The sequence below is a fragment of the Dromaius novaehollandiae genome, chromosome 21 (assembly GCF_036370855.1).
Source record: "Dromaius novaehollandiae isolate bDroNov1 chromosome 21, bDroNov1.hap1, whole genome shotgun sequence".
Classification (NCBI taxonomy): Eukaryota; Metazoa; Chordata; class Aves; order Casuariiformes; family Dromaiidae; genus Dromaius; species Dromaius novaehollandiae.
This window is the reverse complement of record NC_088118.1, coordinates 1,521,440-1,534,184: the sequence shown is the minus strand read 5'-3', so window position 1 is coordinate 1,534,184 and position 12,745 is coordinate 1,521,440. Positions and strand designations below refer to the sequence as shown.

At 69.9% G+C, this 12,745-nt stretch overlaps 4 protein-coding genes across 11 annotated transcripts in view; all 4 read left to right on the top strand.

Moving 5' to 3' along the window:
• SIK3 (SIK family kinase 3) overlaps positions 1–2,323 on the top strand; it is a 104,724-nt gene extending 102,401 nt beyond the window's left edge. For all 7 annotated transcript variants that reach the window (XM_064524178.1, XM_064524177.1, XM_064524176.1 and 4 more), the window contains one exon: positions 302–2,323. The gene's annotated coding sequence lies outside the window, so the exon portion shown is untranslated. The remainder of the gene's footprint in view (positions 1–301) is intronic.
• Positions 2,324–3,789: 1,466 nt separating this feature from the next.
• Positions 3,790–5,200, top strand: APOA1 (apolipoprotein A1). The gene is made up of 4 exons (XM_026107485.2): positions 3,790–3,827; positions 3,982–4,037; positions 4,183–4,336; positions 4,438–5,200. Exons 2-4 carry the CDS (start codon positions 3,995–3,997, stop codon positions 5,033–5,035), a joined length of 795 nt encoding a protein of 264 aa, XP_025963270.1. The 5' UTR covers positions 3,790–3,827; positions 3,982–3,994; the 3' UTR covers positions 5,036–5,200.
• Positions 5,201–7,890: 2,690 nt separating this feature from the next.
• APOA4 (apolipoprotein A4) lies at positions 7,891–9,247 on the top strand. The gene is made up of 3 exons (XM_064524173.1): positions 7,891–7,963; positions 8,049–8,175; positions 8,264–9,247. The coding sequence occupies exons 1-3, from the start codon at positions 7,915–7,917 to the stop codon at positions 9,189–9,191; spliced, it is 1,104 nt and encodes a 367-aa protein (XP_064380243.1). The 5' UTR covers positions 7,891–7,914; the 3' UTR covers positions 9,192–9,247.
• Positions 9,248–10,544: 1,297 nt separating this feature from the next.
• Positions 10,545–12,416, top strand: APOA5 (apolipoprotein A5). Of its 2 annotated transcripts, XM_026107466.2 has the most exons (4): positions 10,545–10,625; positions 10,802–10,877; positions 11,232–11,337; positions 11,444–12,416. In XM_026107466.2, the coding sequence occupies exons 2-4, from the start codon at positions 10,829–10,831 to the stop codon at positions 12,378–12,380; spliced, it is 1,092 nt and encodes a 363-aa protein (XP_025963251.2). In that variant the 5' UTR covers positions 10,545–10,625; positions 10,802–10,828; the 3' UTR covers positions 12,381–12,416. The 2 variants fall into 2 exon arrangements, with proteins under 2 accessions (XP_025963251.2, XP_064380242.1); XM_064524172.1 differs by lacking the exon at positions 10,545–10,625 and having other exon boundaries at positions 10,646–10,877.
• The last annotated feature ends 329 nt before the right edge of the window (positions 12,417–12,745 follow it).

Genomic DNA, 12,745 nt, shown 5'->3' with positions numbered 1-12,745 from the left:
GGGGTTGCCTTGGTGGCAGAGGCGCAGGCCTCTTGGCCTGGCTTCCTTGGGTGCCTCCTTCCCTGTCAGCATGCTCTAATCTTGGCACAGGGCTGGCAGCTGCGAGCTTCTGCCCTCGTGGCTGTCTGCTGTCGCCTGTGGTCACCCAGGGACAGCGCTGCTTCCTCTATTTTTTTGCTGTGCTATTCTGGGGCAGAGCTGGTGGGTCTGGACTGGGGCAACTGGTAAAGGGCTGTGGAAGCAGAATTGCCTTCCTGTGGTGTCCTCTAACACAGCTCTGCTTCTTCTCTCTCTCTTGCAGGTTTTACGTACAGCTTTGAAATGAAAAGGTCCATTTTAAACCAACAGTATCTAGCAGCATTGCGCCAAATTGCCGTAGTATTTCTGACTAACTGGAATACCATGGCCCCTTTCCTCATAATCAGTTCATCCAGTGTGTGTTCCTTTGGTTTCTTTCGTTTTTGCCATATTTGCCTGTAACTCCAGCTATCACAGAGGTAACCAGAGAACCCGAGTCCTGCACGTCGGCGGAGGATTCACGGAGCCCGAGCGCTGCGTCTGCTTCGGAGGGCTTTCCCCGTCCCGGGCCGGGCAGGCCCAGGGGGACGTGGGGCCGCCCTCGCCCTCCGCCCGTCTCCGCTCGAGGGCCCGGCAGCGGGTCGAGCGGACGGGACTGCCCTCCCGGAGCCCCCTCGGCGGGGAGGGCGAGGCGGGCGGGAGCTCTGTGCCGCGGCAGGGCCGGGGGGCCGGCCCGGAGCGAGCCGAGTGCGGCGGCCTCGGCGCAGAGCCGGCTCCGTGCCGTCCTTCCACCCTTTAACCCTTTGCACTGGGAAGGGCCCGGAGCGTGGGAGCAACGCGAGGAGCGGAGGCGGCAGCCTGCCCGGCCCTGCGGTGCGGCCCACGGCGCGTCCCGCCCCGGGGCTCCGGCAGGTGGGGAACACCCACCCCTGGTGCAATACGCTTTTCGTCTCCTCTTCGTCTGCTTCTGTTCTTTATTTCATTTTGTTATTGTGTAAAAGGATCATTTCTTCCCCCTGCCCCCCCCCACCCCGTTAACCTTTTCTTTTCAAATCCATGTACAACTTTTCTTTCTTTTCTTTTTTCCCAGCTTAATGTAGGGAAGACAGATTTTCTTTGTTTTCTTAGCTTTTCCTCCTGATCACGTAGGAATTGTTTTTTGGTAAATGTTGTTTTATTATTATTGTTATTAATAAAAGGCAAAAGGAATTTCTGTTTGAGAGAAATTTTTAACTAGATTCTGTTCTATATGAATTGTGACTTGCACCTTTTGTTCAAAGTATTTTATTTCTTTTAATGACATTGTAATTGTGACTGGTTTTCTCTCTCGTGCCAGTGGCGAAAGTGGTATTCTCCTTTATACAGTTCCAACGTGCATAGATCTCCTCTTTGTTCTCCTTTGAATTCTCTCCTTGACTGCTAGAAAGCAAAGCCCCCTCCAGCAGTCGGGGCCCGGGGAGTGTTCGGTGTCATCATTGCCTTGAACTTTACGAGCTACAACAGAAAATCTTCACATTGACACTTTTTTGGGATATTTTTTAAAAAGGAAAAATCGATCCAGCCCTCCTGAATTTGCACAGAAGGAAGTGTGAAACCAGCATGGCAAAGGTTAATTTGCTACCGTTACCAATGCCTCTTCCCCGTCCTCCCTCCTCCTCCCCTGCCCCCAAAGAAAATAGTGCTACATGGACCTGCGATCCCCGAAAGCGGAAAGGAGGGAAGGTCTGCAGCTGACAGGCGCTATCTCCCAGGTCAGCGTTTCTGCTGGAAGCCTAGTGTCGCGCGGGTTTTGTCGGTGTCTAGCTCTCGAGTTGCGTTTCTGAACCTTGTGAAATAGGTGGCATATGTGTGCGGGTCGGGGGGGGGCGCGGGGAACCGGGCAGGGCTGCCGGACTGCAGCGGGAAGATGCCGAGAAACACTGAAAGCCTTTTGCTCTGTACCTTTGAGTTGTTTTCCTTTTGTTTACATGACACTGTATTTCTGGGAGAGTTGACAGCCACCCTACAGCAAGCATCCGAAAAAGCAGGGACTCGCTTAACCGTGCCATTTCGCAGTATCACACTTTTTTTATCATTGCTTTGTATTGTAGTAATCAATACGCGCAGTATATGTTGAATGTATATTAATATACTTTGCTATTATTTCTGTTTTTTGGAAATGTCAGAAGTATTTTTTTTCTCCCTCATTTACGTTGGACTAAAGTTTCAGTAAAAATCTTCAGTCCATTTTTTTGTGGGTCACTTGCAACTAGTCAATTAGTTGGACAGTGGGATCATGACAAATAAAACCATGATTATGATCTGCCGTGGCCTCGTGTTTGCCTTGTTGCTCAATGCCAGCTGCGGAGGCGGGACGGCCTCGCGCCACCGGGCTCCCCGGGCACCCGGCGGGGTCGAGGCTCCAGGGTGCCCCTGCGGCCGGGGGTGCCCGGAGCACGCGGGCCCCGCGCTTGGGCGCGTGCTGCGCCTCTGCAGCTCCCGGCAGCGCGGGGAGGAGCGGCGGGGCGCGATGCTGCCCCGCTGCGAGATGTTTTCCTGAAATTGCTGCCTTTTCGTCCCTGCACCCCCGCGGCGCCGTGACCTCCGGCGCAGGCAGCGGCAGCGGGGCTGCGCGGCGGCTGACTCATCACGCGGCGGAGCGGTGTGCGGCTGCGGCGGGTTCCTGCCGCCGCGGAGCTGCTGCCACGGCCCCAGCGCAGGGGCCCCGTCTCGCTCCCCGCAGCAGCGCTGATGCCAGCCCACGCCGCGGCACGCAGCGCCCGGCCCTGCTTCCTGGGGTGTGCGATGCCGTAGGGTGCGTGGCCCCTTCCCGGCTTTTCCCAGCTGGACTTTGCTCCCTCGGACTTCAGACGGGGCCTCGGTGACCCGTTGCAGTGCCGAGCTCCTTGCTGCTTTCTCCAGCCCTCTGGTCCCTCGCTCCCCCGTTTCCTGCCTCAAGGCGCGCAGCTCCCGGCCCGCCCGGCCTCGCCCCCTCCGCAGGCCGCAGCATTTGACCCGGGGGTCTGCTGCATCCATCTGCGTCCCTCCTGGGGCAGGGAAACCCGGCGCTGGGGGCTAAACCCGCTTTGCCAAGTACGTCCCGCCAAAGCCGGGAGCCGCGCGGCTGCACGGCAGGAGCTGCGATGGGCGCAGGAAGGGAGCGGCGGGGAAGGGCAAAGCTGCTCCCCCGAGAGCTTCCGGAGCATCCCTGCAAGGCCGAGTGGCCCTGGGGTGCCCTGGGCGGCTGCGCAGCGCGGCGCAAGCCTTTGCCCGACGGCCGGGTCCTGGGGAGGGCTGGGGCGAGCGTGCGGCCAACCCCGGCTCCGGGCCGTGCCGGGGAATGCGGGTTGCAGGGGTGGCATGGCCGGCGCGAGCCCCACCGGCTCGGGGAAGGACGGGGCAGCGCTCTGAGACGGCGGCGAGAGGGAGACGAGGGGCTGGGGCGCGGCAGGCCAAATCCCCGCGGGTCTAAACGTCGCGTCCGGGCCGCCGTCCAAGACCCAGGGGCTGCCGAGAGGCCCCGGCGGGGCCGAAGCAGCGGGCAGGAATCTGGGTCACCCGGCACGTAAACAGGCTGCTTGGCGCGCGAGCCGCGGCCCGCGGGGAGTTCCTGTTTGCTCGGCCGCCCCTGCCAAGTCGGCGCTGCCGGGCCACGATCCTTGGACTCTGCGCGCCGCCTCGCCTCGCCCGCGCCGCGCGGCGATTCCCCGCTCCGCGGCGCTGCCTTATCTCCCCTCCTGCATAAATAGCGGCGGCGGGGAGGCAGCGGGCTCACACGGGACGGCCGGCAGCGCAGCAGCAGCAGCAGCAGCAGCAGCAGCACGGAGCTGGTAAGCGCCTGCGCTCCCCGGTCGCCTCCTCGGCTCCCTCCCGGCGTGCCGGGGCGGGTGCGCCCGCCGGGGCTCCGCTTTCCCCCCGGCAGCGCTGGGGGCCCGGCGGCCCTCCCGGGGCTGCCGGCACCCAGCTCCCTCGCTCTGCCCCCAGGTCGAGCCCCAGGATGAGAGCCGTGGTGGTGGCCCTCGCCCTGCTGTCCCTGACGGGTAGGTGCGGGCGCGGCGGCGGCGGGCGCCGGGGCGCGGGGCAGGACGGGGCAGCCCAGCGCACGCACGCGGGGCCGGGAGCGGCCGCCGTGCCCCGTGCTGCGTCCGGACGCCCGTCCTCAGCGCGGCGCGCTCTGCCCCGCAGGCACCCAGGCCCGCTACTTCTGGCAGCACGATGAGCCGCAGGAGCCGCTGGACCGCCTCCGGGACATGCTGGACGTCTACCTGGAGACGCTGAAGGCCAGCAGCAAGGATGCCATCGCCCAGTTCGAGGCCTCCGCCGTGGGCAAGCAGCTCGAGTAAGTGGGGCGGCGCGCGCCGGGGCGGCCGCCGGGGCCGTGGCCATGGCCGGGTCCCCGGGTCCCGGGCCGTGCGTGACCCGCCGCTCCGCTCTCCCTAGCCTGAAGCTGGCCGACAACCTGGACACGCTGAGCGCGGCCGCGGCCAAGCTGCGCGAGGACATGGCGCCCTACTACAAGGAGATGCGGGAGATGTGGCAGAAGGACACGGAGGCCCTGCGCAAGGAGCTGAGCAAGGACCTGGAGGAGGTGAAGGAGAAGATCCGGCCCTTTCTGGACCGCTTCTCGCAGAAGTGGACGGAGGAGGTGGAGCAGTACCGCCAGCGCCTGGAGCCCGTGGCCCAGGAGTTCAAGGAGCTCACCAAGCAGAAGCTGGAGCTGATCCAGGAGAAGCTGACGCCGGTGGCCGAGGAGGCGCGGGACCGCCTGCGCGGGCACGTGGAGGAGCTGCGCAAGAACCTGGCGCCCTACAGCGACGAGCTGCGGCAGAAGCTCAGCCAGAAGCTGGAGGAGATCCGGGAGAAGGGCATCCCCCAGGCCGCCGAGTACCAGGCCAAGGCGGTGGAGCAGCTCAGCAACTTCCGCGAGAAGGTGACGCCCCTGGTGCAGGACCTCAAGGAGCGCCTCACCCCCTACGCCGAGAACCTCAAGTCCCGCTTCCTCAGCCTCCTGGACGACCTCCAGAAGAGCGTGGCCTGAGCCGCCGGCCGGCGCGGCCGCCCCCAGCCCTGCCCGGAGCGTCGCGCCCGGGGAAGGGGGGGACCGGCCCCGGGCGCTCCTCCGCGGGGACCCCTGTCCTCCTCCCCCAGCCGGGGTCTGCCTCAGCTTTGCCTTTCTCTTGTCAAATAAACACGACTTAAGTTATTGGAGCTCGCTCACTCTTTGCAGTGGATTCTGGAGGGGGGGCAGGCCGCCTGCGGGCACCCGTGCAGCGAGCGGGCTCGGGGCTCAGCTGCACCCCGCGGGGCGCTGGTGCAGCGGGGGGCTGGGGAGGGGGGCTGTGGGGGCTGCAGGGAGCTGGCTGGGGCACGGGGGCTGCAGGGAGCCGGCTGGGGCACGGGGGCTGCAGTGCAGGGGAGCCTGCGGTGCGGGTGCTCCCTGCTGCTGCCGGAGCCCTCGAGCCAGCGAGTGCCCGGGCGCAGTGGGGCTCGCTGCTGCCCCGGTGCTGGGCGGCGTGGGCGACCCTGGGGCCGGACTCAGCGCCGTGCACGGCTCTGCCAGTGCTCAGGGGTTTGCACTGGGCTGGGAAGGGCCCGACACCTCGTCCTGCCGTTGCAGGTGGCTCCCCGCTCACTGCCGGTGCAACGCGCGGTGCATCGCCGCCCCAGTGCATCGCTTTCGTCCCACCCTGTGCCCTTCCTCGCCGCGCTCCTCCTCGCGCCCCCGTGCCGCGCCAGTGACCCCAGCCACGCGTCTGGCTTCAGCTCCGCTTTATTGCCACAACCGCCCGGCGGCGGGCCCGCCGCTCCCCCCCGCCCCGCCGCCGGCCCCGGCAGCGTGCCGAGGGGCTACGCCGCCGGCGTCCGCTTCCACAGCTCGCCGAGGCGCTCCTTCAGCCAGGCCAGCTGCTGCTTCGCCAGCGCCGCGTTGTCCTCCAGCCATTTCCTGCAAGGGGACGGGGCGGTCAGGGGCCGCCGGGCGCTCGGTCCCGGGGCCCCGGGCTGGCGGGGCGCGGCGGGGGCACCTGGCATGCTGCGCCGCCTCCGACTCGTGCACGGTGGTGAAGACGCTCTTGGCCACGTCGGCGGCCTGCCGCACGTACTCCTGCACCCTCGTCGCCAGCGCCGCCGGCTCCCCGGGCCCCTCGCTCCCTGCAACACAAGCCGCCGTCGCGGGGCCGGCGCGCCGGGGCGCCGGGGCCGGGACGTCCCCGTGCTGCGCCCCCGGCCCCGGCCCCGGCCCCCCGCCGCCCGCGCCCGGCCCTTACGTGCTGCCGCCGCCAGGACGGCCGTGCAGACGAGCGCGAGCAGCAGCGAGACCTTCATGGCTGCGGAGAGAGCGCGGCACGTGGCGGCGGGGCTCGCGCCTGCTCTTGCGCCCGCGGCCCCCAGCCCGTCCCGCCGCCCCCCAGCCCCGCCGCCCCGCTCACCTGGCCGCGCTGCGCCGGGGGCTCTGCGCAGCCGGGGTGGCCCCGCTCCCCCTTTATACCCTCCGCGGCCGAGGGCGTTTGTGCAAAGGTCAGCGGCCGGTGGGGAGAGGGGGCCGCGCGCACGGCGGCGTTCCCGGCCGCCCCGTTCGCTCCGGAGGGGCCTGCCTTCCTCGCGGAGTTGAGAAATCCCCCGGCGCCCGGGGGCCAAGGCTGCTGGCGAGCCGGCCGCCCCCGTGCCTGCTCGCACACGGGTGCGGGTGCGTGTGCACGCCCCGGGCACGGCCCCCGCCGGGGCGCAGGCCCCCGGCTGCCCCGGGCGGCCACAGGGCTGGGGTCGGTGCACGTCCCCCCGGCACAAGGGTGACATCCAGCAGCCCCAGGAGCTGGCACTCTGCCGGGGCCCCCAGGCTGCCCCGGCGCCCGGGTGAGGGTCGCAGTGGGCACCGGTGGCTGCAGAGCCCCGGCTGCCGTGGGCACCGTGCCCTCGCCCGCACGCGGCAGGCGTGGGGCACCCCGGGACGCTCTGCCTCGCCGTGGGCCCCGCCGCGGGTGAGGTGAGGTGGCCGCGGGCTCTTTGGACCTCGGCGTCGCTGTCCCCCGGCTAATCTTTGCCCCCTGCCAGCCTTGGACTTTGCCCGGCCGGGACACGTCGCTGCTGGTTGCCGGCCTGCAGCGGGTCCCCGGGGCCGCGCGGCGGGTCGAGCATCCCCCGGGCACATGCCCAGCGCCCCACGGCCACACACGCACAGCCCCCTCCCCGGGCGCGGGCGGGGGGGGCCGCACGGGTGCAACGTGTGCAAGGCCAGTCCCTTGGCCGCAGCACGGGGTCCCCAGAGCCGGTGGCCCGGGGAGGGTCCGAGCCCGCCCCGGCGGGGAGGGTGCCGCGGCGCTGGCCACGGGGTCTCGCCCAGGGCAGGCTGGCGGGGCCGGCGCGGGTGCCCCGCCGGGGAGCTGGCAGGGCTCGGCGGTGACGGCGGCGCGCACGCGTCAGGCGGCTTCCACATCACGACCTTGCTAAAGTCCAAGCCGGGGAGTGTGTCACAGGCCCGCGTGGACGCCGGCGCGGGTGCTGCTGCCGTATAAATACGGGCTGGGTGCACCCCGGCTCGGCAGGTACCGGAGCCCGGCAGCAGCACAGGTAGGTGGCTGTGGCGGCGGAGCCGGGGCTGGACCAGCGGGAGCATCACCGGGAGCATCACCAGGAGCACCTCTGGGTGCATCTCTGGGTGCATCACCGGGTGCATCACCAGGAGCACCTCTGGGTGCATCTCTGGGTGCATCACCGGGTGCATCACCAGGAGCATCTCTGGGTGCATCACCAGGAGCACCTCTGGGTGCATCTCTGGGTGCATCACCGGGTGCATCACCAGGAGCATCTCTGGGTGCATCACCAGGAGCACCTCTGGGTGCATCCCCGGGGCCGCCTGCTCTCAGGTCCCTTCACCCTGCTCTCCTCTCCCGCAGACTCAGCCGTGCCCCGCCGTGCAGGATGTCTCCGAAGGCGGCCACCCTCGTGCTGGTGCTCCTGGCGGTCGCCGGTGAGGGGCGGGGGGTGCGGGCTGGGGGGCTTTGGGGTGCCATGGGGACGCGCCAGCCCTGAGCCCCGCGTCCCCCTGCCCCCAGGCTCGCGGGCCGACATCAGTGCAGACCAGGTGGCCGAGGTGATCTGGAAGTACTTCACGGAGCTGGGCACCAATGCCAAGGACACGGTGGACCAGCTGCAGCAAGCCGAGCTCACCAAGCAGCTCAAGTAGGCGCGGGGCGGCCGGTGGCCCCGGGGGGGGGGGGTTTGATGGGGGGTGCGAGCCGCGGGGCGCCTGACCCCCTCCTGCCCGCAGCACCCTGCTCCAGAGCAACCTGGAGAGCGTCAACTCGTACGCGGCGGACCTGCAGCAGCGCCTGGTGCCCTTCGCCACGGAGCTGCAGGCCCGGCTGGCGCAGGACTCGCAGCGGCTGAAGGAGCAGATCCGGCAGGAGCTGGCGGAGCTGCAGGCCAAGCTGTCGCCCTACGCCGACGAGGTGCACCAGCAGATCGGCGCCAACATCCGCCGGCTGCGGGCGCAGCTGAGCCCCTACGCGGAGGAGCTGCGCGCCCAGGTGGACCGCGGCGCCGGGGAGCTGCGGCGGGCGCTGGAGCCCTACGGCGCCGAGCTGCGGGAGCGGCTGCGGGAGCAGGCCGACGGCGCCCGCGCCTCGCTGCGCCCCTACGCCGAGCGGCTGCAGCGGCAGATCGACGGCGGCGTGGCCAGCCTGCAGGGGCGGCTGGCGGCGCCGGCCGAGGAGCTGGCGGCGCAGGTGGGGCGCGGCGTGGCGGAGCTGCGCCGGGCGCTGGGCCCCTACGCGCAGGAGGCGCGCGGCGGGCTGGAGCGGCAGCTGGAGCGCCTGTCGCTGCGGGCGGAGCGGGCGGCGGCGGAGCTGCGCGGGCGCCTGGCGGCCAGCGGCGAGGAGCTGCGCGCCCGGCTGAGCCCGCTGGCGCGGGAGCTGCGCGAGGCGCTGGGCGCCGAGGGCGAGAGCCTGCGCGAGCGCCTGGCCCCGCTGGCGCAGCGCCTCGACGAGCACGTGGAGCGCGCGGTGGAGGCTTTCCGGCGGCAGGCCGCTCCGTACGGCGAGCTCTTCGGGCAGCAGCTGGTGCAGCGGCTGGAGGAGCTGCAGCGCAAGCTGGAGTCGGGCACGGCCGGCGCCGAGGACCACCTGGACCTGCTGGAGAAGGAGGTGCAGGAGAAGGTGGCCTCCTTCCTCAGCGCCACCGAGCAGCCCCAGAGCTGAGGCCCCCCGGCCGCGGCCCGCGCCGGGGCAGAAATAAACGGGAGCCTCGTGCTGCACGCCGGGTCCGTGTCCGTCCTTCCCGCCGCGGCGGTGCTGCCCGCCCCGGCTCCCACCGCCTCCGCCTCCGAGTCCGGGTGCCGGGAGGGAGCAGAGGTGGGCTGGGGCGGCCGGCAGCTCCCTCGGCGCAGGCATGGCCCGCGCGAGCGGGTCACCGCTGCCCGGTGGAGCACGGCCGCGGGGGAGCTCTCGGGGGGGGGGGGGAGGAGAAACGCAGGGGGTGCAGGCACGGGGGTCGATCCGCGCTGCGACCCGGGGCGCGCGGAGGCAGAGCCGCGGCGGGAGCAGCTGCCTCCCGGCAGGCCCGTTCCTGCCCTGTTTGCCGGCGATTCTGCAACCGGCCGATTGCTTCAGAGCAAACATTGCAGCGCGCCCGCTCCCTGCCCCTTTCCTGATTTAAAACTTTGGTGTCAGCAGCTTGCGAGCGGCTGGGCACGAGTGCGGGGCGCGTGAGCGGCGTGGCCCTGGCGCCCCGCAGCCCCCGCGCAGCACGGCCCAGCTAGGGACACCGCTCCCTCGGGGGGGCTTTCCGTGGTACTTCTCCTCCCCGCAGCCCCTCTTCTCGGGGGAAAGAGCCGAACTGAAAACGCTGGCGCTCTCTCCCGGATTAAGTGCGACTTGTGATGGAAATAACCCAAAGAAGTGTTGAACTGGGGCTGTTCTGGGTGGAAACGGGGCCATGCAGCCGGCAGGGCTTGTGAGAAAGCAGCCCGGAGCCAAGCGACGGTCTTTGGCATTGGCGGCACCGCGGGATGCCGCAGCGGGACGCGTGCTGTGCAGAGCGGGCGCCGGGCTCGGCCCCGGCCACCCGCTCCCGGAGCCGGCCGGGAGGTCCCGGTGCCGTGGCCTCCACCGCGGGTCCCTGCCCCGTGCCGGCTCCGCGGCGCTGGAGAGCCGGGCGCCCGGAGAGCGAAGGTCCGCGAGGCCCCGTCCCCGCAGCCCGCCGAGCAAACAGCGGGGCTGCCTTATCGCGGGGCAAACGGCACCGCGGGCAGAGCGGGGTCGGGGCCGAGGCCGCCGGCGCTCCCGGCCGTGCCGGGGAAGGGGCGGCGCGCTCCTGTGCCCCCCGCGAGGGCTGCAGCTGGCACGGGGCCGCCCCGGGCTCCGGCGGCCGGGCAGAGGAGCCGGAGCGGCGCGGGGCTGCGGCGGGGCGAGGGACGAGGCAGCCGGCGGCCAGCCGAGCGGCGTGCACGTCACCCCTCAGGCACGCCGCTGACCCTCCACGTTGTGTTTACATGGCGCGAGGTCCAAACCGCCCGGCGCTGCCGGCGCGCCTTATCACCCGGCGCTTCGGCCTCCCGCGGGCGGGTGCCGATATAAAGCGAGCCGGGCGCCGGGCCGCCAGCAAAGGGGCCGCGGGCGGCGACCAGGAGCCAGGTAAGGGGCGGAGGGCGGCTCGGCCGTCCTGCGGCAGCCGGGGCACCTGGCTGCGGCGTGCAGCTCGGCTTGGAGGCAATGCGGGAGGAGGAAACGAGCCGCCGAGCCGCCCACCAGCCCTCGGAGAGGAGACCGCACTGCTGACTCCCCCCTTTGCCGGCTCTCTCTCCCCGCAGCGCCGCAGCCGGCTGCCCCGGCAGACGATGTCCCTCAGAGCCACCCTCCTGCTCGCCCTCCTGGCCACCCTGCCAGGTGGGTGCTGCGCCAGCGCCCGGGAGCTTCCTCCCGGCCCCCGGGACGGGCAGAGCCGAAATGCAAGCGGGGAGGGAGGGAGGGACTGCCCGGGCGGGGTCCCCCACCCCGTCCCCCCTGGGCTGCTTCCCGACGCGGGACTCATCCGTGAGGCTGCTTGTGCAGCGGGAGGCACGGGGAGCTGCGGGTGCTGCCGCCCTCCAAACCGGGCCCCCGCTCCGGGTGGGGGGTTCCCAGCAGGAGACAGCGCTGACGGGACTGCGTGAGCCGCACCGGCCCCGTTTTGGGGAAATCTCGGGCTGTCCGTGCCCGGTGCCCGCGGGCGGCTCCGCTGACTGCTGCCGGTGCCCGCAGTGTCGCCGGCCGAGCTGGCCCGGAGCGGCTTCTGGGAGTACCTCAGCCAGCTGACGAGCGACAAGGAGAGCCCGGAGCACGGCGCCAAGCCCGGCCGGGACATCACGTGAGTGCTCCGCTGCCGCCGCCGCCTCGGGGTGCTGCGGGCAGCGGGCCCCGGCCCCTCGCGCCCGCTGCCTCGCCCCGCTCACCGTTGCCCCCCCCTTGCACAGAAACCTCAAGGAAAGCATCCGGGATGGAGTCAACTACATGGGAAACTTCCTGGAGAAACTGGCGCCGCTCAGCAGGGGCCTCCAGCCCCGGCTCTACCAGGACTCGGACGGCCTGCGCAAGCTCCTCAGGAAGGAGCTGGAGAGCCTGCGGGTGAAGCTGTCCCCCTACGTGGATGAAGTGCACCACAAAGTGGGCAAGCACCTGGAGGACCTCCGCTTCCAGCTCCAGCCGTTCACCGAAGAGCTCCTGGACCAGGTGTCCCTGAAGGCGCGGGAGCTTCAGCGTCACCTCCTTCCCGGCCGAGACGCGACGGCTCAGCTCCTGGACGGCGTGGACGAAGTGCAGAAGTTCATGGCTCACTACGCCGATAAAATAGCCTTTCACACCGACCAGGTGAAGGACATTTTCCACCCGTACGCTGACAGGCTGCTCACCGAGATCCACCGCAGCGTGGAGGAGCTGCACAGGAACGTCATCCCTCACAGCCAGGCCAGCCCGGAGAAACTCAACCAGTACATCCAGGAGCTGTCCGCGAAGCTCACCCAGAACGCCGGAGACCTCCACCAGAAGATGCAGAGGAACCTGGAGCAGCTCAAGGTGAAGCTCAGCCTTTACCCCGGCAGCCTGCGGGAGCGGCTGGCCGGCGCGGCCGCCGGGTCTCCGGTGCCGGCGGACCACTACGCGGAGGAGCTGGCGCGGGAGGTGCAGCGGCAGGTGGAGGAGTTCAGGAGGGACACCTACCTCCAGATCGAGGACTTCACCCGGGTCATCGACCGGGAGACGGAAGAAATGAAGCTGAAATTGTCCTCGCAGCCCTTGTACCTGGAGGAGTTTCAGGACAGCCCGGTGCCTATGGAGGACTTGCACGTGCGCCTGGACTCCCTGTGGAAGGACATTTCCCGCAGCCTGAGCGAGCAGAGCGCCGACAGCCAGTGACGGTGGGGCCACCGCCACGTCCCCCCCGTCTGCTCGGCGCAAGGCTGTGCTGAACCACGTCATCGTGGCTGCGGGGGCCCCGAGGGGTCACTCCTCTGGCGGCCCGGTCCTGCTCGGCTGCCCCGTGCGCCGGCCGTGCGGGCGGCCACGTCCCCCCACCCCGGCGGCTGCCCCCGCACGCCAATAAAGCGCCTGCCCTCGGCCCGCCGGGCACGCGGCCTCCCTCCCGTCCCTGCGCCGCCCGCCGGCATCGCTGCCCTGCCCGGGGCCGCCCGCACCTGCCCCGCGGGGCACACGGGGAGGCGCGGGGACATGGGGGGACACCAGGGACACGTGGGGGCGCGTGGGGACACAGGAGGTGTGAG

Bases quoted from the DNA above. Each gene is read 5' to 3' on its own strand.
- APOA1 (XM_026107485.2), top strand. From the start codon at position 3,995: ATGAGAGCCGTGGTGGTGGCCCTCGCCCTGCTGTCCCTGACGG. The intron at 4,038-4,182 runs GTAGGTGCGGGC...TCTGCCCCGCAG, and splicing joins CGCCCTGCTGTCCCTGACGG to GCACCCAGGCCCGCTACTTC. The intron at 4,337-4,437 runs GTAAGTGGGGCG...CGCTCTCCCTAG, and splicing joins GCCGTGGGCAAGCAGCTCGA to CCTGAAGCTGGCCGACAACC.
- APOA4 (XM_064524173.1), top strand. From the start codon at position 7,915: ATGTCTCCGAAGGCGGCCACCCTCGTGCTGGTGCTCCTGGCGGTCGCC. The intron at 7,964-8,048 runs GTGAGGGGCGGG...CCCTGCCCCCAG, and splicing joins GGTGCTCCTGGCGGTCGCCG to GCTCGCGGGCCGACATCAGT. The intron at 8,176-8,263 runs GTAGGCGCGGGG...TCCTGCCCGCAG, and splicing joins GAGCTCACCAAGCAGCTCAA to CACCCTGCTCCAGAGCAACC.
- APOA5 (XM_026107466.2), top strand. From the start codon at position 10,829: ATGTCCCTCAGAGCCACCCTCCTGCTCGCCCTCCTGGCCACCCTGCCA. The intron at 10,878-11,231 runs GTGGGTGCTGCG...CGGTGCCCGCAG, and splicing joins CCTCCTGGCCACCCTGCCAG to TGTCGCCGGCCGAGCTGGCC. The intron at 11,338-11,443 runs GTGAGTGCTCCG...CCCCTTGCACAG, and splicing joins AAGCCCGGCCGGGACATCAC to AAACCTCAAGGAAAGCATCC.